This window comes from Tachysurus fulvidraco, chromosome 9 (assembly GCF_022655615.1).
Source record: "Tachysurus fulvidraco isolate hzauxx_2018 chromosome 9, HZAU_PFXX_2.0, whole genome shotgun sequence".
NCBI classification, from domain to species: Eukaryota; Metazoa; Chordata; class Actinopteri; order Siluriformes; family Bagridae; genus Tachysurus; species Tachysurus fulvidraco.
In genome coordinates, this window is record NC_062526.1 from 19,261,715 (window position 1) to 19,286,252 (window position 24,538).

Below are 24,538 nucleotides of genomic sequence, written 5' to 3' on the forward strand. Positions count from 1 at the left end.
TATGACAAACAACTTTGATGTAATGTTGGTTTACAACATGAAGGCTGATCTGGGCCTTGACGCCAGTCAAGCTGAAAACCACCAAGAAACATTGGTGCAATTCAGCTTTTTTTGGCCTCATCTGACAGGCATATGACATAAATTACTAGATTCATTTCCCATTTTTTATTAATTATTTTTTTTCACATTAGATATTATTTAATGCTAAATAAAATGTGCCAAACAAAACACTGTTCACCTCCTGAGCAAATAAGCAGCAATGGAGCACAGTGCTAAACTTATCACATTTACAGTAAATGCAGTTTGTTGTTGTTAATATTAGAACATTAAACAGTAAAACTATTGTCTAGTTTTAACTTTCAGATCCATTTGGGTTTCTACTGCTGTGGGAAAATGTTTTAGCCATAAGTATCATATGGAAAGTTTTAGGATGAAGTACAGTTTCAGAAAACACACTTCATCTCTGAGATTGAAATAACATACCTGTGACTTTTCCCCAAGTTTTTAGACTGTAAATACTCTTAGTGACTCAATATGAGAATGTATTTATTGACGGAGACTACAAAGCACTTCTATAAGTCACTCTGGATATGGGCATCTTCACCATTGCAGGATTAAAAGCCAGAGTAGGAGCTGAAAGAAAGTGAGAACAAAATCCTTGTTAGTAAAAATTTGTAATATAATGTTAGATAATGTAAATATGTAATGTTATATTTTCACTTTTATATTTCATTCACATATGCAAGAATATTAAATTCATAATTTTAATATGCAGAGGGTGTCAGTGAGCAGATGTGTGTGTGTGTGTGTGTGTGTGTGTGTGTGTGTGTGTGTGTGTGTGTGTGTGTGTGTGAGAGAGAGAGAGAGAGAGAGAGAGAGAGAGAGAGAGAGAGAGCGCATTGAGTTCAATTTATTGTTAATGTTAGTGAACTTCTGTGACAGAAGAAGTAACACTAGATGTGCAGTGAGTAGTACTGACACTTACCAGGGGTAAACATGAATATGAGGAAGAAGAGGACACACTGTTAAAGGCTGCAGAACTGCATGGCTGATGAGATACAACACCACCAATGGTGTAAATTTGATTTTGACATTGGTGGGGACATAATTTATTTGACATTGGTGGGGACAACATTCCCTGTATTTTGTGCATAAAACTGTTGTTATAAGAATACTTCCTTCCTCACATACCGGTAGCCTGCATAATCACGTTGCATATTGTTTCATACAACGGAATATAGCTGCAGCCGACCTCAACACATTAGCGAGAAAGACAAAGCCAATCAAACAGCGACGTGGGTTAGAGAGGCAGGACTCAAAAAAGTCAAAGGCCAATCCTTTTAGAGAGGTGAGTTACAGAGGCGGGATTCATTGCAGGGGTAAATATGTTAACCGTTTGGGTTCCACTAGTTGCACTATTTTTTACAGAACACCATTGTAAAATATTTTTCAACTTATTTAATGATTCCTGGATAAATGTTAAATGAAATCAGTAAAAAAGCACAAGACACAGACGGACATCAGTGGTTATGTATAAATGTATATATAGGCTTGGTCGAATTATTGCTAGGGACAATTGAGTGTTCCCTGGATATTGGTAGGGACATGTCCCTAGCGTCCCTCCCCAAATCGACGCCCTTGAACACCACCATCAGCACTGCACAGGTGGAGAATAAAGCAAGAGACAGACATACTGAACTACTCCTTTAGGGTATGTAACACACACACTCTGTTAGGCGAAGTGAGGGAGGCAGAAGCCGAGGCACCAGCAAAACAGAGTTTAATGAAAGAATGCGCAGAGTATACACACTGGAAACAGTAAACAATAACGGACGCTGGAATGGAGCAAATGTCGTGCTTATATAGGCCAGTGAAAATGAGGAGCAGGTGTGGTAATCAGTACGCTGGTGATGCGCTCCGCGCAGGCGGGGCGTGCACAGGAGAAGAAGCTGGGTGCTCCCTGACACCCACACGCACACACACACACACACACACACACTCTCTCTCTCTCTCTCTCTCTCTCTCTCTCTCTCTCTCTCTCTCTGTCTCTCTGTGTCATCAATCATTTACACACATCAGGTATATTATATTATATATATATATATATATATATATATATATATATATATATATATATATATATATATATATATATATATATATATATACCTGATGTGTGTAAAACCAGGTGAAATTACCAGAATTGTGTTAGGATTGTGTCTTCATCAATTCAAATCCAGACAAATGCAGGGATAAAAGAGAAAACAGTACAACAGAATTACAAATTAAAAACACTAGGGAGACTTGGCAATGAAAAAATAAAACAGAAAGCAAGAAACATGAAACACACAAAAACAAGGACTCAGCAAAAAACCCATAAGGCAACAGGTATAAATAGGGAGCACAATCATTGAGACATGGAAAAGGTGTGCAGATGCAGGATCAGATTAAGGATAGGGCAGGGCTAAGACAGGTGAACACAAAATGAATATGAAAATACGTGGTACAAGACAAAAAAAAAGCTTAGCCTTGGCCTGACCCAAGGGAGGGAGGGAAAAATTGTCCACCAAAGTCCGGTCCATGCCACCTCCACGACAGGAGCAAAAAATGTTCCCAAAAAAAATAACAAAAGAAAAGACAGATTCCCCTGCGGGCAATTAATGAGGTGGCATCCTCCACAGGAAAATGGAGCTAAACCTTTCACGTTACAACACACAGTACAACAAAGGGGGGCGTCCTCGTCCCAAAGCGAGAAGAACATAGGACAATAGATCGACGGCTGCCTGGCCGAACCTCTCCCATAGCAGCCTCACTATCTGAGGGTGGAGCCGACACTCTCCGTAGAGCAGGTTTCCCCTAGACAAAAGGTCTGCACCCCTGTTTAAAAAGCCTGGGATGTGAGTCACCCGTAACGACAAGAAATGCCGCGTGCTCCATACCAACAGCTTGTGAGCTAGAGTGTGAAGCTTGGAGGAGCGCATGCCGCCTTGACGGTTGATATGTGCTACAGCTGTCGTATTGTCGCAGCGCACCAGCTCATGATGTTCCTGCAAGTGGGGCAAGGAATGCTTTAGAGCTTTCAACACAGAGAGGAGCTCCAAATAATTTATATGGGCTGAATGAAGTGAGTTCGGCCACACAACGTTCAGCCACACAGCCCTCTTGTGTGGCTCCCCACCCTGTTAAGGAGGCATCTGTCGTTACCACTTTCCACAGCATGATCGCCCCGAGAGGGGTCCCATGTGTGTAAAATGCAGCAGCTTTCCAGTGGCGCAGCACGGCCATGCCCGCATGCTGCACCGTGACATAGCAGCAAAGATCGCGCAATGGGCTGAGATGAAGGGACAAGATCTACTTCATGAAAGCCCTCATTCTCAGAAGACCTAGAGGCAAGACCTGGACAGTCGAAGCCATAAGACCCTGTAATCTGAGTCCGCGAGAGACAGTTCATGAGTGAAGAAACATGCTTCTGTGACAGGTGTGTGTGCATCGTAACAGAATACAGCTCCAAACCCAAGAATATGACCTCCTGAGCAGGAGTGAAATTGCTCTTTTTCACATTGACTCTGAAACCGAGCACAGCTATGTGTGAGAGCACACGGGCAGTGTTTTGAATCACTTTCTCTCTCGAATCGGCTATAATAAGCCAATAGTCTATGTATGTCAGGATCCTGAGACCCGCTGTTCTCAGCAGCGCAAGCCCCGTCTCCGTACAAAGACAGAACGTCCTCGGACTCAGTGCGAGCCTAAACGGAAGAACCGTGAATTCGTAACACACGCCTTGGTAGGTGAAATGAAGGAATTTCATGTGTGGAGGATAGATGCTTATGTGGAAAAAAGCATCCCTTAGGTCGCTTAAGCAAAACCAATTGTTCTGCTTTATTCGACGTATGAGAGAGTTGTGTGATAACATTGTTATTTCCTTAAAAGTTTGTTCATCACTCTGAGATCCAGAATAGGACGAAGAGAACCGTCTTTTTTCTGGACCAGGAAATAGGGAGAGTAAAAACCCTGATTGCTTAGATACAACTCGAATCACTCTCTTCTCGAGAAGAGATGAGATTTTGTCACAGAATGTGAGCGGAGCTCTCGTCCTTATGGGACCATATCACTCCGTTGAACCGCGGGGCTGTTTTGGCAGATTGAAGTCTGTACCCCCTCATGACTGTGTGAATCACCCAATCGGGGGCTGAGGCAGACAGCCAGCCTTACTTGTAACGCGTTACTGTAACACCGTTACTTTTGACAGTAACTAATACTGTAACGCGTTACTTTTTTAAATAAAGTAACGTTACCATTACTATATGGTGCATTACTCACTTTTTTAAATTAATTAATTTTGGCTAAAGTGTAGCCTAACAGCCTAACCTGTTTACAGCAGCAACGCATTGTAGGATTGGTGGATGCCAACCACTGTAAACACGAAGAAGACTCACTGTGGGCGTGTTTCCATTTATTCAAGTATGTGCAGCAGTAATTCCGAAACACATGGGCTATAGCCCGCCCACACTGACAATTGATTGGTTGACTTACCGAAACAGGCCAATCAGGATCCTTCTCTACCGTGCGCTACAAGGTTTGGAGCACATACTTGAATTGAATACTTGTCTCTGCCACGCATGCGTGCTCTTGCTCGCTCGCTCTAGATGCGGGATACTTGGGATTTCTGGTTTTGTGTTTGTATAGACCCTAACGCAAAAAAGGGCATTAATGGGAACATTAAAGAATGTTTTTTTAAAAAGTAACTAAAAACTTAGTTACTAACTAACTCTGCTGAACCGGTGGTTTCCTGCGGGTTTTGTTAGTTCTGCCAGTGTGGTGGGAATGACGTCCCGCAGCAGGAGCGGTAGGCGTGTGCACGTGTGTGCACGTGTGTGTGAAATGTTTACAAATGTTTACAAATGTATAGATTTTGTTCTGTCTGGAGGCCAACTAAAATGCAATGCTCAATGCTTTGAACAGTGTTTGACTGTGTGTGTAGCATCATTTCCGTAGATCATATTCTGCCCTCAAAAATTAAAACTAACTGTATGCTATCATCTAATCTACTCTCTTTGACAAGTGGTCCTTACAGAAGTGTGAAATATTTACAAATGTGTGGCTTTTTTTTCTTCTGGAGGCCTAATGAAATGCAATGCCCAATTTGTGTGTGTGTGTGTGTGTGTGTGTGTGTGTGTGTGTGTGTGTGTGTGGTGTGTGAGTGTGTGTTTTGGGTGCGTGTGTTAGTGGACATTTTATGTGTGCAATTTTTTTGTCTGTATGTATGTTCATTGCATTGAAAAGGGCAAAAGTTGTGACCTATTGCCCCACTAAATGTGGCCGGTTCAAATTGACTCGGGAGGACTTGAGGAGGAAGTGTATATATATGAACACATAGTTTAACAAAAATAGACAAAATTGTGTGTGTGCACATGTGTGTGTGTGTGTGTGTGTGTGTGTGTGTGTGTTTAGAGCATTTTTGGGTTTTACTATTTACTGACATTAAAAATGGTCAAACTGGTTTCATCTCCTGGCTTTCAAAGAGATATTGCCCCGAGATAGATTCATTTCAATTATGCAACACCTTCTAACAGACAAATTTGTTGCGGTCTCCGACATCTGGACACGCTTCCACAAGAACTGTGCTGAGAGTTTCACTCCAGGAGAACACATGACCATAGATGAACAGCTGTTCCTTACCAAGGTTTGTTATCCATTCAAACAGTATATCGCAACCAAGCCAGACAAATTTGGGATCTGGATGGCCACAGATTTGGAGACCAAATATGTCTGCAATGCATCTCCTTACTTGGGAAAGTAGCCATGGACCATAAATTCACTCAGCTTATGACATTTGTGTACAAACATACATTGTAGACTGAAGTGTTAGCAAGTTTTCATTTTATTCATGTCATTGTATTAGCAACTTTTCATTCGTTTTCACACAATTTTTTTTATAAATAAAACAGACTATTTTGTATAGATAGGCCATGAAGGTTTCCATGTTTAGATAGGCTTGTATAGATAGGCATTTCTGAAGGTTTCCATGTCACACACAGAGTTTTGGCCTGCCTTGGATCTGAGCTACTCTGAGTAAACAAATGCAAATAAACCAGGCCTCACAGGTGATGGGGGTGTTTGCACAACAAAAGCAGGAGAACAGTGGAGCTGTAGGGGTGCTAGTAGGTGTGAGGTCCAGGGATTTTACGCAAATTTACACAGGTTTAGTAAATAAAGCAAGCAGAAAATCACAATAGACAGAAAACAATTTATCCAAAACCAGAGAAAGTGATGAAGTACAAAAAAACACAATCCATGTATCGAGAATCCAAAAACAGATTAAAGGGTTAAATACAATGAGACAATAGCAATGGTCCAAATGCTTGTTCTTCACATGTTTTAATGTTTCAGGTCTCCCAGAGTCCAGATTCTACAGGACTATCATTTATCCTGACACCTGATTTGATGCTTCATATGAAGCTATAAAAAAGAAATATCCCAAGAACATACATAATCTCTCCTACATTCATTTAGTGTTTGTCTACATCCTTATTATACATCACTGTACTGAGCAGATGTTAATGTCAGCATGGATAAAACATTCATCTAGAAAAATACCTTTTAAGCTCAATATCGAAACAAATATTTAGATTCTGATAATAAACTAATATGAATTTTAATATTATAATTATTATAATAATATTTAGAAGACATTTATTATATATAGAAACATAATTAATTCTATACAGTTTTGCTTAAATGGCAATTTAAAGTTTAAATATAAAATTTAACAATAAATAAAAATTGCATCATGTTTCAGATTTTTCTGTTTTTCTCTCGACACACTGAATCATTTTTGTTGTTTTTATTTTTATTTTGATTTCATTTAGCAAGTTAGACATAAATAGATTGATGTTTAAAGGGGCCCTTCCATATGTGTTTGTGTTGTGTCGGGAATGTATCAGGTCAGTTAGAAAAGCTGCTCAGTGTGACGTGGAATTGATCAATCTCATTACTATTCATTCATAACCATTCATGAGCTCTCCCACTTGAGACCGCGCCCACAGAATTCGTGTAGATCAGTGAGTTTCCTATACAGCAAGGATGGCTGAACGTCAACGGGCTTGTGCTCTATGCAGGAATAGAAGTTCAACAATGCACATGTTGCCCAAGAACCCAGAGTTGAGGGTGAAATGGGTTCAGTTCATTTTTGGAACAATGCCACAACAGGATCATTCTAATTTAGTTCTCTGTTCAACAGATTTTGAAGAGAGAGACTTCGTCTACTTTGGGCTGCCGCAATTCCAGGTGATTGTAAACAAAGTTCCTCTAGCCTAGGCTACTTATTTCGCTGGGTGAATGAATAGTCATGCTCTCATATCCTAGCGGTTAGCCGATCGGAGCCAAGCAGCATAACTCATTGAATATTAATGAGAACTGGTGCAAATCGAGCTGAGTCTTCCTGCAGGCTTTCTATACCACACTAGAATGGCTTGAAACAAGGTAACCAAGGCATTTTTCCACAAAACATTTTACAGAGTCCATTGTAAACTTCAGACATTACCACAAAAGTAATGAAATACGTGTGGCAGTGCATCTTTAAATCGTTTGTATGAGTGTTTGCAAAAGAAATTCCTGTGAATTTGAAGAGAAAATAAAAAAACAATATCATTCTTCTCGTGTTTGACCTGACTGACTTCAAATCACATAATCTAAATAAATTAGGTTAAAACACATTTATCTAAAAAACACTGTCAAGGTTAAATGGCTTTTTAAAATTCTGTTTTCAGAGTTTTGCAGACGTTCTTGTCCACAGCCCCTTATAGAAGAGATTTGGAGTCTTGATTAAAAACACATCCTCATGTGAGTTCATTAAGTCAGGGATCATTTGTCAGCACTTTTCCCCGCACGTCCCGGGTTCACAAGGCTTACTTTTGGCTTTGGTGTCTTCACTTTCAGGACAAGAACAGGCATTATATAAGCACACATGGTTCTTTGCTAGATGGTCCTGTTAATTCATCCCACCATTGTTTCTGTTCTGAGTGGTTTTGTCTCTGCCTGTTCCTGGTCCCTGATTCTGCCTGCTCTGCAATATTTCTGCCTTGTTTGACCCTGCCTGTTTTTTCTAGTTGCTGGTTCCTGCCTGTACTGCTAAGTTCTCGGTTTTGGATTTTTGGACTATTTATCACCCTATTTTCCTTGTTTCTGGAGTACTGGACTGTTTCTGACTTTTTGATGACTGCCCTGCATTACCCTGTTTGCCTGGCTAAGGATTTTGGACTGTCTGTTATATCAAACTGTGCCTCCACTTTTTTAAGCCAGCTCGTATTAAAGACTCTTAATTTGTAATCTGGTCTTGTCTTGCATTTGGGTCCTCGCCTGCCATTCCTGTTATTGTTTATTAAAAATAAGACTTTTTTACTTTTTGCAATAATTTAAAACAAAAATGAAGATTAATGCTCGCTGTACCTGTTTATGGAGTATCTGTGCTTGTGTCTATGCAGATCAGCTGTGGATGTATGATTAATAGGAAGGAAGGAAATCAGCAAAAACTTTCAGAAATTCCCTGGAAGTTTTAGTTTAGTTTTTAGTTTTCTGGCAAATCTGAGATGAGCCATTATGTTATTTTTGCTCAGCAGCAGTTTTCGTCTAGGAACTCTGCCATGCAGGCTATTTTTGACCAATCTCTTTCTTATGGTGAAGCCATAAACACTGACCTTATCTGAGGCAAGTGGGTGCAGTTTGTTGGGTGTTGTTGTTGGATCTTTTGTGACATCTTGGATGAGCAGTTGCTGCGCTCTTGGTGGTAATTTTGGTCAGCCGGCCATTCCTGGGAGGGTTCCATGTTTTTGCCATTTGTGGATAATGGCTCTCACTGTGGTTCTCTGGAGTTCCAAAGATTTAGACATGGCTTTATAACTTTTCCAGACTGATAAATCTCAAATACTTTCTTTTTCATTTGTTCCTGAATTTTTTGGATCTCGGCATGATGTGTAGCATTTGAGGATCATTTCGTCTTCGTCACTCAGGTCTTATTTAAGTGATTTCTTGATCGCGAACAGGTGTGGCAGTAATCAGGCTTGTGTGGCTAGAGAAATTTAACTAAGATGTGATCAACCACAGATAAGTTATGTTTTAAAAGGGGCAAACACTTTTTCACACAGAGCCATGTGGGTTTGGATTTTGTTTTCCCTTAAAAATAAAAACTTTCATTTAAAAACTGCATGTTGTGTTTACTTGTGTTATATTTGACTAATATTTAAATTTGTTTGATGATCTGAAAAAAATCAGACCTGACTAAAATCATGTTCAATTCAATGACTTTCTTGAAGCTACATTTTGTTTTGAGTTTTATTACATTATGTTTTGTGTGTTATGTGTGGTCTGAGTTTTATTAACCATGAATCATCTCCTCTTTATAAGAGCTTTAAAAAGGTTCACAATTTCTTGTCTTGCTGCACAACAGGACCCAACACTCCCTGTGGAACATGAGAGAGGAAGGGCTTTAATAATTCATTACATTGACCTTTTATAAAAATGATTCAAACAAAGAAACTAAAGAAAAGGAAACCTCATCAATCATTAACTACATAATGCCAGATCATCTCCAGATCAGGAGAACCTTCCCAACCTTACTCTAATATTTTGCCCAAACACTATAGTCACAAACAACTTCTACTCATATTCAAAAACGGTCAGAACAGTTTATTCAAAGTTTCATTTATCACAGAAAGATTATATATATTAATTATTTATTGCATCAGAGACAGGCTCACTGTGCCAATTCCAATCCCGAGCATGGCAGAGGTTAGTGTATGTCCTGTCCAGCAAGAAGCAAGACCTAAATTATCATGTTCAGTGGAACTGCTAGATAGGTACAAGTTTGTTTTAAACTCATTCTAGTAAAAACACTAGAAACTTATAAAATCTGTTGTCAAGATCATTTCTGTTTCACAGGGTTTAACAGGTAAAGGAAGAAATGTATTTGTTGGTTACAGTGAGACTGATAATGATAGAGAGGTACAAATAAAGAAATGAATATATAATCAACACATCATGCTTTCTATACAATTTTTGGATTGATCAGCTGACTGCTGGTGAAAGGGTCATTGTTATTTGTAGAATAATTTACTGAACAGCATGATAATGAACTGTGAATTTCTTCATTCCTCACTCCTTCATTCCCTCTGCCCTTCCTGTAAATGCATGTAGTTAAAGCAACTACAATGACAGCTTCCAGCACAACTACCAGCCATAACACCAAACGTGAAATCTTCTCATCTGGTCTTGGCTGGTCTTCTACAAAAAACACAAGATGGCATATTGAAACAATGACTTTATGACAATGATGCTGTGTATCATGGCATGACAGAATGACCCTTACATTTAAAACACACACAGACATGCACACAAACACAAAAAGTAGACATTACCTTCCACAGACATGTTGTAGATGAAAAAGGCTTTCTGACTGTTCCTGCTCTGGATGGTGTAAACTCCACTGTCAGTCAGGTTCACATGTTCCAGTTTGAGAACTGGAGATATCCTGTGTGTGTATGCATCAATACACTCCAGAGAACCATCTTCAAATATACAGATGTTTTTACCGTCCGCATCATCAGCAAAACTCCTGGTGCTTCTATAAATCACCTCCACTGATTCCCTTCTGGGCAAATCCATGAGCAGATCTTCACCAGGTTTTAGCTGAACTGATGAGTTCTGAGCTAAGGAGAAAACAACATTACAAATGCTATATAAATCTTTTACAAATCAAACTTAAATTAAAGGTCTTTCTAATCCACAACTGTTTGACAGAACAAATAATGATCCTTACTCTGAATGGAGACATCAAATTCACTGATGCACTTCTTATAACACTTGCAGCAGTATAAACCCCTCAAACTGTAATAAGCCTCAGTGATGGTAAGGGACAGATCTCCCTTCAGGTACTGATCATGAAATATACTATATCCCTTCTCTGGGTTGCATGATGTCTGATTACACCAAGCCACAACATGTTTATTATTTTTGGTCCATTCAACCAAACCAGTACAATTCCGTGTGCATTTGAGTGTAACTGACCCATGACGCTTCACCTTTATTTGGGAAATTGCATTATCTGAAAAAAAAAAGGATAAAGCCTTTATATCAGGTGAAAGAAATGTATCTACTTTTTATCCTGAAGTGTAAAAATATGTCCAAATATTTTGAGAATGACATAAATCTCTCCTAAAGTCTTCAGTTTTTGTAGATTTTCTTTCAGACATTACTGAAGTGTTGAAGACTTTTATTTACAATTACATGACATTTATGCAAAGAGTCAATATTTGCAGTGTTGAGCCTTCTTTTTCAAGACCTCTGAAATTTGCCCTGGCATGCTGTCAGACATTTTCTGGACCACATCCTGACTGATGGCAGCCCATTTTTGCAAAATCAATGCTTGTAGAATGTGTCAGAATTTGTGGGTGTTTGTTTGTCCACCTGCCTCTTGAGGATTGACAACAAGTTCTCAATGGGATTAAGGTTTGGGTAATTTCCTGGCTCTGGATTCAAAATTTAGATGCTTTGTTCCCCTGAGGCATTTAGTTATCACTTTTGCCTTATGGAAAGGTGCTCCATCATTCTGGAAAAGGTATTGTTTGTTACCAAACTGTTCTTGGACGGTTGGGAGAAGTTGCTCTCAGAGGATGTATTTATACCATTCTTTATTCATTGTTTTGTTCTTAGGCAGCATTCTGAGTGAGCCCAATCCCTTGGCACACCCCTCCCACCCCTGAGCAACCACACACTTGAATGGTCTCAGGTTGCTTTACTGTTGGCATGACACAGGACTGATGGTAGCGCCCACCTTTTATTCTCCAGCCAGCTTTTTTTTCCGGATGTCTCAAACAATCGGAAAGGGGATTCAGAGAATAAGAAAATGACTTTCCCCCAGTCCTCATCAGTCCAATCCCTGTACCTTTTGCAGAATATCAGTCTGATTCACCTGCCTGCTGCCATTCTAGAGCAAGCTCTACATAGGTGGTGCCCCGATCCTGCAGATCAATTAACTTTAGAAGACAGTCCCTGCAGTTGTTGGATTTTATTGGGCACCCTAAAGCCTTTTTCTCAAAATTTAACATCTCTCATTGATGTTCTTGATCCAATAAATGGTTGATTTAGGTGCAAGCTTACTAGCAGCAATATCCTTGCCTGTGAATCCCTTTTAGAGCAAAACAATGATCACTGCACATGATTCCTTGCAGGTAACCATGGTTGACAGAGAAAGTAAAATGATTTCAAGCACCACCTTCATGATGTCAGCTGGTCCTTTTGTGGCAGGTCGGAAATGCAGTAAAATTTTTTATTTTTTTTTTAGTTAATTTTTATGGCAAAGAGACACTGCAATTAATTGCAATTCATCTGATCACTCTTCATAACATTCTGCAGTATATACAAATTGCCATTTGCATATATTTATAACTGAAGCAGCAGATTAAAATTAACATTCGTGTCATTCTCAAAACTTTCTGTACACTAACAACTAAAATAATCAACAACCGATAATGCATCTGCACACACAGATAAATGAAAGTGTGAATTAAACTAATTAAGATAATTAACTTATTAAAGATCCAGTTGTCTAACACTGACTTGAACTCATTACATTTAGAACAGATATGAGATATTTTCTCACTGAACTGTACCTTTCACAGAGAGAGTGTAAATAAGATTGATGTATTTATACAGTGTGTCCCGGATGGTGTAAACTCCACTATCTGATGGTTTTAGATTCTTCAGTATTAGATCTGAGTCTTTCAGTAGTACTCTGTGTTTATATTCATCATTACACTGAAGTGAGTCTTCAGTCACATTGCAAATCTGTTCACCGTACTGATCAGGTGAATCTTTACTTTTATAAATCAACTCTGTGTAGGTTGATTTGTGTAATTTTAGGCTCAAATCTTCTCCAGAGTTTAAATTAGCTGACAGCATCTTTGCTGAGGAGAAAACAAATCAGAAGCTTCATCAGTTCCAAATCTGACACATGATGATTTAAACTTTCACAGCTAATTCAGTAAAGAATAAACAAGTACACTTACTCTCAATGCTGAGCTGTACACTATTGACCTCTTCACCAGCACATTCACACGTGTACAAACCTCTGTTACTGTAATCAGCTGCAATGATGGTGAGAGACAGATCTCCCTTCAGATACTGATCATGAGACATGTTAAACCCCTCCTTTGACGAGCATGATGTCTGATTACACTCAGCCACAATAAGACGTGGTTTATCAATCACAGTCCATCGGTGAGAATCAGAGACGTTCTGTTTACAGGGAAGAACCGCAGACTGATTCAGCTTCACCATTAGAGAAGTAAAATCCAGAGTAGAAGCTGAAATAAAGTGAGAACAAAATCCTTTGTTTGTAAAAATTTGTAATATAACGTGATATAATGTAAATATATAATGTTATATTTTCACTTTTATATATATATTTCATTAACATATGCAAGAATATCAAATGCATAATTTTAATATGCAGAGGGTCTCAGTGAGCAGAGAGAGAGAGAGAGAGAGAGAGAGAGAGAGAGAGAGAGAGAGAGAGAGAGAGAGCATTGTGTTCAATTGTTAATGTTAGTGAACTTCTGTAACAGAAGAAGTAACACTAGATGTGCAGTGAGTACTGACACTTACCAGGGGTAAACATGAATATGAGGAAGAATAGGACACACTGATGAAGGCTGCAGAACTGCATGGCTGATGAGATACAACACCACCATCAGCACTGCACAGGTGGAGAATAAAGCAAGAGACAGACATACTGAACTACTCCTTTAGGAACAGGTATGTAACACACACACACACACACACACACACACACACACACACACACACACACACACACACACACACACCCGAGCACACACACACACTCTCTCTGTCATGTCACTTACACACATCAGGTATATCAAGATATGTCCAATGCTTAGCTATGGCCTGACCCATGTACAGAAAGGGAGGAAGGGAAAATTCTGCCACCAAAGAAAATTCTGCCACTTCCACAACAAGAGCAAAAAATGTTCACAAAAAAAAGAACAAAAGAAAAGTTAGATTCCCCTGTGGGCAAGTAGTGAGGTAGCATCCTCAATGGGAAAATGGAGTGAAGCGGCGTCACCCACAGGAACGGGTGTAAACAAATAAAAATAAAGAAACCAGGTCAGGCTGGTGACATCCTCCACAAAGTGAGGCAGCATCCTCTGCAGGAAAACAGGAAGCAAAGCAGATACAGAGCGATGTCTACAGAAGAAAACCAAAATTTCAGAACTTTCTAAAAGGCCTTAAAGGCAGGGTGCACGATGTTTCAAAAATGCTTCAGAAAACTGTCGGGCTGACTAATAAAACAAACCAATGTAGCCAATTAGCAGAAAGGGGTGTCTTCTGAATATCCGGCAGAGAGAGTGTTCGGTGCGCATGTCTGACATTAGCTGAAAGTGATTGAAAGATTGACATGACGGATACCTCTGCCATTACCTATGCCTCGGGTTCTAGGTATTGAACGTCGTCTTCCACGTGAAACGGAGCCAAACCTTTCACGGTACAACACACAGTACGACAAAAACACATTTGACCTGTATTACTGTAGTATTACTCATTGAGTTCATAAAAATATCCCCTCGGCCAGCTGCCCCAGCAGGGTCCACCATAATAGTTGTATGTGTGGGGCGGAGCTATCAAAACAGAGGTGACACCCATTTGGGTTAGGGGCGTGTTTGTTTAGGTGATTTCAAATGTCAACATTGGCTTTCAGAGATCGTGCACCCCACCTTTAAAATAATAGTCCAGTATAGTGCTCAAACAATCATTAGTTGCCAAGCTTGAGGTGATTCTGCTGGGTTTGTGAATGGTCAGAGTCCTACTGTCGGAGAAGCGAGGGTGTCTTCAGGGATGAAATCCAGACCCAAATGCAGGGATAACATAAAAAAGTGGATTCAAACACAAGGACTCAAGACAACCGGTATAAATAGGGAGGATAATTATTGAGACAAAAGGAACAGGTGTGCAGGGGCGGGACAGATTAAGGATAAAACAGGGCTAAGAGACATGTACACAAAACAAATATGAAAACAAGTGGTACAAAAACAAAAACAAAAGCCAGCCAGAACTGCCTCCCTGGTGTTCAGAAAGGGAACAGTCCAAGCCATCTATGACAGATTGATTTTTTTAAATTCTGTTTTAGAAGACTTTTTTAGAACAAAAAATCTGGTTGTATCTGTCCAGATTTCCAACTTCCATATTGTGGAATTTCTGGTGAAAACCTCTGATAAACTGTTTGATCAGATGACATTTCAGTATAAACCCAGAGCATTTATACAGCGTGTCACTGCAGGATCCTTACAACCAGTTTATTCAGAATCTGTCATGAAAATGAATGAATGCAGGTGAAAATCATCATGTGATCATAAACACTGAGTTCAGAGATCAGAGTCTGGGGAAAAACTGCAGGAGGAACAAAAAGTGATATTTTCTTATTTAAAAACGCTGTTTTCTACACAAAGATAAATAATTCCTATTTGTTTTAATTTAAGTCACAAAGCCTCAGTCTAAACAGATATATATCTTCACATTTTTCATTACTCAACATTAAGCATTTATTATTTGTTTATTATTATTTATTATTTATATCTGTCTGATATTTCTGTGATTTTACACTGACACTTTAGTTATTTTACTAAACTTTAAATGTATATTAACATATAAAACATTTCCCAGAGCTTTAACTGCTCTCTGTATTATGTGTTCTTGTAACATTATATATAGACCAAATAACCTTACCCTGTGAAGATCCCAGCCCTGCTCTCTTTTCCCTCTCAGTCTAACAATAGTGAAACTCAATTTATTCTGTGGCTGTACAGACTCCACCCTTCTCATGAACACACACTGCTACTAGGTGTAAAACCCAGTCAATTCTAAAGTAATTCTAACAGTTTCATATTTGTTGCACAGTCTCATATTTGTCAGAATCTGTTAGCCAGAGTGACTTACAGAAGTGCTGTGAAGAATCTATCAATTATTACATCAACGGTGGTCCACTATGACGATTAGTACTTTTCGGATTGTTTATCCTTCTTTTGAATTGACTGAAAACCTCTCAAAGCATTTCATTACATTCAGCAGTAGATTGCTTAGGCATCATTATAATGGTTGTTTTCCTCAGGCATGTGTGGACAGTAGTAGACAGTAAGTGACAGGTTAAAATGTTTAGTAAAGGACCACAGTAATTCATCAGAAAAGACCATTCTTATTTCTTCTTCTCTGGTTTCACAGCCTGAATGAAGTGAAATACAGATTTAAATAATTAAAAGTAATGTAACAAAATTAACAAAGATACATGAGACAGAAGAAATGTATCTGTCTTTCTGCCTGTCTGACTGTCTCTCTCTCTCTCTCTCTCTCTCTCTCTCTCTCTCTCTCTCTCTCTCTCTCTCTCTCTCTCTCTCTCTCTCTCTCTCTCTCTCTCTATGAGATTAAGCCACAGAAGTTGTGTCACCCTCATAAGCATAGCAATGTTTCTCAATTCATGGGTCACAAAACAGGAGAAGTTAAAACATTAGAATATTATAACAATTTCAACTGGCAAAATAATTAAAAAACACATTCCCCATAGCATCCGTTTTTGGTGATAATTCATCAGAAAGCAATAGAATCTGGACACATCTCAACAACAAAAAAGATCATAAACATACAGGAGAAAGCACTTAATCCATCAAATGTAAAACCAAAAAAAAAATCTCCAGATTTCCACAGGCTATGCTTCTGTTCTTATTATAAAGCTTTGTTGTGTTTGTTTATATTTGTTAGTTATTTTGTAATTCAACATTTGTCTCACTGTTAATTTTATTTGTTAGTCTAGTTAAATTACACTTACCCAGGATTATGTGTATGGATTCATACAGGTATAGTGATCCAACGTCATATTAAAGTCAAGTAAATAATTAATTACACTTGATTCAGCAAATGCATTGAGTTTAATAGACTTTTTCTACTACAAAACCTTACAAGTACAACCTTAACAACTCAGTAGGTAAGTTTAGCTTTTTTTCCTGTTATCTCAGGCAGTTATTTCATGACTATTTTACTTTGTTGGAATAAGGATAGTATTAATATGCAAAATGAATACACATTTCTCCTTTTACTTTCATATGACAAACAACTTTGATGTAATGTTGGTTTACAAAATGAAGGCTGATCTGGGCCTTGATGCCAGTCAAGCTGAAAACCACCAAGAAACATTGGTGCAAGTCAGCTTTTTTGGCCTCATCAGACACACACATGACATAAATGACTAGATTCATTTCCCATTTTTTATTAATTATTTTTTTCACGTTAGCTATTATTTAATGCTAAATAAAATGTGCCAAACAAAACACTGTTCACCTCCTGAGCAAATAAGCAGCAATGGAGCACAGTGCTAAACTTATCACAGTTAAATGCAGTTTGTCATTGTTAATATTAGAACATTAAACATAAAACTATTGTCTATTGTTTTAACTTTCAGATCCATTTGGCTTTCTACTGCAGTGGGAAAATGTTACAGCCACAAGATGTTCAGTTCATGCTCAGAAAACACACTTCAGCTCTGAGAGGGAAATAATCTAGCTGTGACGTGTCCCCAAGTTTTTAGACTGTAAATATTCTTAGTCCATGACCTAGTGACTCAGTATGAGAATGTATTTATTGACGGAGACTACAAAGCACTTCTGTAAATCACTCTGGATAAGGGCATCTGCCACATGTTATAAATGTTAATGTATTTATGAGGCTGAAGCAGGATTTGAATCTTATTACTGAACTTTTGTGAATGATATTGTAGATGCAGTGTTTGGCCTTTAAAGGCTTCATTACTCTAAAGTGAATGAATTATTGTATTACTGTACTAAATACAAAACAAAAATAAATACAAAATTTTACACAACCTAAACTTATTACAATCATTAAATCATCGAATTATCAAGCACACTATCGTGTTTATGTGTTGAAAGAAAGATGAGGAAATCATTTAAAGAGAATTGGCGGTGGGTCATCAGGTAGTTTTAGCTGATGTTTTAAACATAGTAAAAGTAGATAAGGCTCATTGTACTGTAGTATTTAGTTTACTTTCCGATTTAACACACCAAATAGATGGAAAAACAGCTTTTTTCAGAAAAGAAAACATAGCACAATTGTTAGTACACTATAGAATATAAATCTCCTCGTTAAATCTTGAGTAATGTAGTGCTTAATGTTTAAAAATAAATAACATATGAGCAAAAACAATGCTTCCGAGTGGCAGAAAGAAAAACATGGTGCAGACACAAAAAATGTTCTCCAGCAGTTGTTCCAGTTCCTGAGCTTTACTGCAGAGCTGATTGAATGGAACTAAACTCTTCCCCAATTTGTTCAATTCAATTCAAATTTATTTGTATATCGCTTTTAACATTGTCTCGAAACAGCTTTACAGAACATAAGAAAAATAGTACAGACTGTTTAATATTCAATATTTAATATTAATATTAGATCAATTCAAATATGTTTGTATTTATCCCCAATGAACAAGGCTGAAGTGAATAAGGTGACTGTGGCTTAGACTCCCTTAGATGGAAAAGGAAGAAACCTTGAGAGGAGTGAGCCAATGTTTTTATTGACCATGAATCAGCTACTCTTCATTAGAAATTCACAAAAAGTTCACAATTTATTGTACTGCTGCACAACAGGACGCATCGCTCCTTGTGGAACATAAGAGGAGAAGGGCTTTAATCGTTCATTATATTGAGCTTTTAGAAAAATGACTCAAACACAAAACCTGAAGAAAAGAAAACACTGTCAGTCATTGAATAATTTCACAAGCAATCTTTGGTACAAATAATTTCTAGTCAACAAATACTCATATTCACAGAAGGTCAGAAATAATTAAGTTAGAATAGGTTTCAAAAGAATAACTTTCATTTATCACAGAAAGATCATATTTTGTATTAATTTTGTACAACATCAGAGAGACTCATGGCTCACTCGACCTGTCCCACAGCCCCTACCTCACACCACAGTCTGCAGCAGAGCCTGTCAGAGGTCACAGTGTGTGTTTTAAACTGAGGGTTTAACAGGTACAGGAATGAATACAGTTGTTAGTTACAATGAGGTTATTCATAAACTAATGATGGAAGTCATTAAAGCATAATCAACACATCACCCTTCCATTACACTTTCTGGATTAAAAAGTCAGAGTCATTTCTAGAATAACAATACTGAACTTCATTCTTCACACCTTCCTTCCCTTTGCAATTCAGGTAAATTGCACACACTGCAGTGACTATGAGAACTACCAGAAAACCTCCCACCAACACAAACACCAAATATGAAAAACAGATCTTCTCATCTGGTCTTGGCTGGTCTTCTACAAAAAACACAAGATATTTCAACATTGACTTTATGACCATGTTACTGTGGGTCATGACATGAAAGAAGGACGATTACGTTTAGAACTCACACAGAGTAGATGTTACCTTCCACAGACATGCTGTAGTTGAAAAAGGCTTCCTGAGTGTTCCTGCTCTGGATGGTGTAAACTCCACTGTCAGTCAGGTTCACATGTTCAAGTTTGAGAACTGGAGATATTCTGTGTGTGTATGCATCAATACACTCAAGAAAATCATCTTCGAATATACAGATGTTTTTACCGTCCGCATCATCAGCAAAACTCCTGGTGCTTCTATAAATCACCTCCACTGGCTCTCTTCTGGGCAAATCCATGAGCAGATCTTCACCAGGCTTTAAGTGAACTGATGAGTTCTCAGCTAAGAAGAAAACAACATTACAAATTCTATATAAATCTTTTACAATTCAAACTTAAATTTAAGCTATTTCTAGTCCCCAACTGTTTGACAGAACAAATGATGAGCCTTACTCTGAATGGAGACATCAAATTCACTGATGCACTTCTTATTACACATGCACCAGTATTCACCCCTCATACTGTAATAAGCCTCAGTGATGGTGAGAGACAGATCTCCCTTCAGGTACTGATCATGAGAAATACTATATCCCTTCTCTGGGTTGCATGATGTCTGATTACACCAAGCCACCACATGTTTATTATTCTTATTGATCCATTCAACCAAACCGGTACAAGTCCGTGTGCATTTGAGTGTAACAGACCCATGACGCTTCACCTTTATTTGGGAAATTACATTATCTGAAAAAAAGGATAAAGCCTTTATATCAGGTGAAAGAAAGGTAAAGATCATCTCTCTTTTTATCCTGAAGTGATTTAAAAATACGGCCATGTCCAAAAGTTTTGAGAATGACATAAATATTAATTTTCACAAAGTCTGCTGCTTCAGTTTTTGTTGATCTTTTTTTCAGACATTACTATTGTATACTGAAGAATATTTACAAGCTTTTCATACAAGTAAGTGTTGAAGGCTTCTAATGACAATTACATGGCGTTTATGCAAAGAAGCATATTTTGCAGTGTTGACGCTTCTTTTTCAAGACCTCTGCAATTTGCTCTGACATGCTGTCAGACATTTTCTGGGCCACATCCAGACTGATGACAGCCCATTCTTGCATAATCAATGCTTGGAGAATGTGTCAGAATTTGTGGGTGTTTGTTTGTCCACCTGCATCTTGAGGATTGACAACAAGTTCCCATTGGGATTAAGGTCTGTGGAATTTCCTGGCTCTGGATTCAAAATTTAGGTGCTTTGTTCCCCTGAGCCATATAGTTATCACTTTTGCCTTATGGCAAGGTGGCAAGGTGCTCCATCATTCTGGAGAGAAGTTTTTGCTTTTGTACCATTCTTTATTCATTGTTTTGTTCTTAGGCAGCATTTTGAGTGAGCCCACTCCCTTGGCACACCTCTCCTCTTCATTTTCTTGGTAAAGAAACACTTTGCAATTAATTGCAATTCATCTGATCACTCTTTATAACATTCTGCAGTATATGCAAATTGCCATTTTGCCATATGCATTTATTAGAAACTGAAGCAGCAGCTTAAAACATTTGTGTCATTCTCAAAACTTTTGGCCACGGCTGTAAACTAACAACTAAAATAATCAACAACCGATAATGCATCTGTACACACAGAGAAATGAAAGTGTGAATTAAACTAATTAAGATAATTAATTTATTAAAGATCCAGTTGTCTAAAACTGACTTGAACTCATTATATTTAGAACAGATATGAGATATTTTCTCACTGAACTGTACCTTTCACAGAGAGAGTGTAAATAAGATTGATGTATTTATGCAGTGTGTCCCGGATGGTGTAAACTCCACTATCTGATGGTTTTAGATTCTTCAGTATTAGATCTGAGTCTTTCAGTAGTGCTCTGTGTTTATATTCATCATTACACTGAAGTGAGTCTTCAGTCACATTGCAGATCTGTTCACCGTACTGATCAGGTGAATCTTTACTTTTATAAATCAACTCCATGTAGTTTGATTTGTGTAAGTGTAGGATCAAATCTTCTCCAGACTTTAAAGTAGCTAACAGCATCTTTGCTGAGGAGAAAACAAATCAGAATCTTCATCAGTTCCAAATCTGACACATGATGATTTAAACTTTCACAGCTAATTCAGTAAAGAATAAACAAGTAAACTTACTCTCAATGCTGAGCTGTACAGTATTGACCTCTTCACCAGCACATTCACACGTGTACAAACCTCTGTTACTGTAATCAGCTGCAATGATGGTGAGAGATAAATCTCCCTTCAGATACTGATCATGAGACATGTTAAACCCCTCCTTTGACCAGCATGATGTCTGATTACACTCAGCTACAGTAAGACGTGGTTTATCAATCACAGTCCATTGGAGAGAATCAGAGCAGTTCTGTTTACAGGGAAGAACCACAGACTGTTTCAGCTTCACCATTACAGGAGTAATAGCCAGAGTAGGAGCTGAAAAAAGTGAGAGCAATATACTTGTTAGTAAAAATGTGTGCAAACTATAAGTGTATGTATGGTGGCAATACACTATACTGTAAATATATAATTTGTTATATTTTTACTTCTATTTCATTAATGTATGAAAGAATATCAAATGCATAATTTTAATATGCAGAGGTGAGCAGATTTTTTGTTAGTGAACGTCTGTAACAGAAGAAGTAACAGTAGATGTGCAGTGTGGGTGAGCAGGATGGTGTGTAGTGCGTTGTCATTTTTTGTGTAGTAATGACACTTACCAGTGGTAAACATGATGATGAGGATGAAGAGGACACACTGATGAAGGCTGCAGAACTGCATGGCTGATGAGATACTGTACAACACCACTATCATCACTGTACAGGTGGAGAATAAAGCACGAGACAGACATACTGAACTACAGTACTCCTTTAGGAACAGGTATGTAACACACACACACTCTCTCTCTGTCTGTCATTAGTCATGGGTGTATCTCAATGCTTACAGATGCACAAAGCACAGTGGAGAACAAAAAGGAGATTTAAACTGAACTACTCCTGTAGGAACATAATTTAAGGACACACAGTGGAACAGTTTAAGGAGAAAAAAGAACTACAAATACATGAAAAACACTAGGGACACTTGGCAATGAAAAAAATAAAACAGAAACCAAGAAACATGAAACACACAAAAACAAGGACTCGGCAAAATACAGATGCAAGACAACCAGTATAAATTGGGAGCACAATCACTGAGACACGGAACAGGTGTGCAGAAGGGGGATCAGATTAAGGATAGGGCAGGGCTAAGGCACGTGAACACAAAACAAATATAAAAAGTCCAAAGGGGCAATGATCCCAGCTAGAATCATGGAGGAGCGAGGAACATGGCGGCATAGCCAGAGGGTGGGCTGAGCCACGTCGGGGGCATAGCCAGAGTGGGCCGAGCCACATCTGCATCTGAGCAGAAGGACCAAGCCACGTCCGCAGGCAAGCAGAATGGCCAATCCGCGTCCACAGCTGAGCAGAAGGGCCGAGCCATATCCAGAAAGGGAGGGACAGAGCCACCTCCACCACTGGAGCAAGTAAATGTCCACAAAAAAAAAGAACAAAAAAAAAGACAGATACCCCTGCAGGCAAGTAGTGAGATGGCATCATCACAGGAAAACAGAGTTAAAGCAGCGTCACCCACAGGAACAGATGTAAACGAATAAAAATAAATAAACCAGATCAGGCTGGTGAAATCCTACACAAACAAGAAGTGAGGTGGCATTTTCTGCAGCATAAAAGGAGGCCAAGCAGATGCACAGAAGCCCTTAAAGGAATAGTCCAGAATAGTGCTCAGAAAATTGTTAATTTCCAAGCTTGATGTAATCACACTGGGTTTGTCCTTCTGTCAGAGAAGCGGGGATGTCTTTGGGGATAAAATCCAGACCCAAATGCAAGGATAACATAAAAAGGGGATTTATTAAGGAAAAAAGAAAAATACAAAGACATGAAAAACACTAGGGAGACATGGCAACAACAAAAAAAAAGACAAACAGGGAAACATGAAACACAAACACAAGGACTCAAGACAACCAGAATAAATAGGGAGGACAATTGTTGAGACAAAAGGAACATGTGTGCAGAGGTGGGACAGATAAAGGATAAGACATGGCTAAGAGACATGAACACAAAACAAATATAAAAACATATGATACAAGACAAGAACTAAAGCCAGCCAGAACGACCCCTGGTGTTCAGACAGGGAAAAGTCCAAGTAATCTATGACAGATTGAAATTTTTTTATTCTGTGTTAGACTACTACTGCAAGAAATGAAAAGTTTTTCAAAAAGCTATGAGAAACTAATTAAACAGCATTGCACATGCTGCAAATAAATAAATAAATAACATTTCAATTTGCCTATATAAAAGGCAATGCCTTGATCCTTTAGTGTATAAGATAGACATTTCATTTACATGTAGATATTTAAACCTTTGCTGAATTTAGCAATGTTATACATGTTTGAGATTTTATAAATTTCAAAACCTGTCACAACATATACAATATATACAACAAATCCTATACACACTCTGTCTACTAACGAATATTTCTTTGAAAAGTCAGATTGATTTCTTCAAATGCACTGATAAATTTAATTCAACATACGTGGCACATGGAATAAAAAACCTGGTTGTATCTGATCTGTGTTCTGTTCCTGATTTCCAACTTAAAATTAAACTCTGATAAAGTGATATTTTCTGTATTTAAAAATGCTGTTTTCTTCACAAAGATAAATAATTCCTATATTGTTTTAATGTACGTAAGTCACAAAGCAGCCTCAGTCTAAACAGATATTTACCTTCACATTTTTCTTTAAACAATCAACTTTAAGCATTTATTATTAATTTCTGTCTGATATTTCTGTGATTTTACACTGACACTTTAGTTATTTTACTAAACTTTAAATGTATATTAACATATAAAACATTCAAGAGCTTTAACTGCTCTCTGTATTATGTGTTCTTGTAACATTATATATAGACCAAATAACCTTACCCTTAGTCCTGCTCTCTTTTCCCTCTCAGTCTAACAATAGTGAAACTTTCATTTTATTCTGTGGCTGTACAGACTCCACCCTTCTCATGAACA

The 24,538-nt window shown here is 38.1% G+C and overlaps 2 protein-coding genes and 1 long non-coding RNA gene across 19 annotated transcripts in view; all 3 read right to left on the reverse strand.

Moving 5' to 3' along the window:
• LOC113637378 (interaptin-like) overlaps positions 1-24,538 on the reverse strand; it is a 482,239-nt gene that overhangs the window by 287,685 nt on the left and 170,016 nt on the right. The gene's annotated exons all lie outside the window — the stretch shown is intronic.
• Positions 13,068-15,830, reverse strand: LOC125145495. The gene is made up of 3 exons (XR_007143881.1): positions 15,799-15,830; positions 13,660-13,750; positions 13,068-13,358 (listed from the first exon to the last, which is right to left on the reverse strand). It is a non-coding gene; the product is annotated as an uncharacterized LOC125145495 (long non-coding RNA).
• Positions 18,622-24,503, reverse strand: LOC125145483. Of its 2 annotated transcripts, XM_047818514.1 has the most exons (7): positions 24,446-24,503; positions 22,186-22,281; positions 21,605-21,901; positions 21,209-21,502; positions 19,904-20,191; positions 19,503-19,793; positions 18,622-19,393 (listed from the first exon to the last, which is right to left on the reverse strand). In XM_047818514.1, exons 2-7 carry the CDS (start codon positions 22,277-22,279, stop codon positions 19,197-19,199), a joined length of 1,461 nt encoding a protein of 486 aa, XP_047674470.1. In that variant the 5' UTR covers positions 22,280-22,281; positions 24,446-24,503; the 3' UTR covers positions 18,622-19,196. The 2 variants fall into 2 exon arrangements, with proteins under 2 accessions (XP_047674470.1, XP_047674471.1); XM_047818515.1 differs by lacking the exon at positions 24,446-24,503 and having other exon boundaries at positions 19,243-19,393; positions 19,487-19,793; positions 22,186-22,634.

Coding starts and splice junctions, on each gene's coding strand:
- LOC125145483 (XM_047818514.1), bottom strand. CDS start 22,279: ATGATAGTGGTGTTGTACAGTATCTCATCAGCCATGCAGTTCTGCAGC. Junction 21,902..22,185: donor CATCATCATGTTTACCACTG/GTAAGTGTCATT, acceptor CACTTTTTTCAG/CTCCTACTCTGGCTATTACT. Junction 20,192..21,208: donor TTACACTCTCTCTGTGAAAG/GTACAGTTCAGT, acceptor CCTTTTTTTCAG/ATAATGTAATTTCCCAAATA.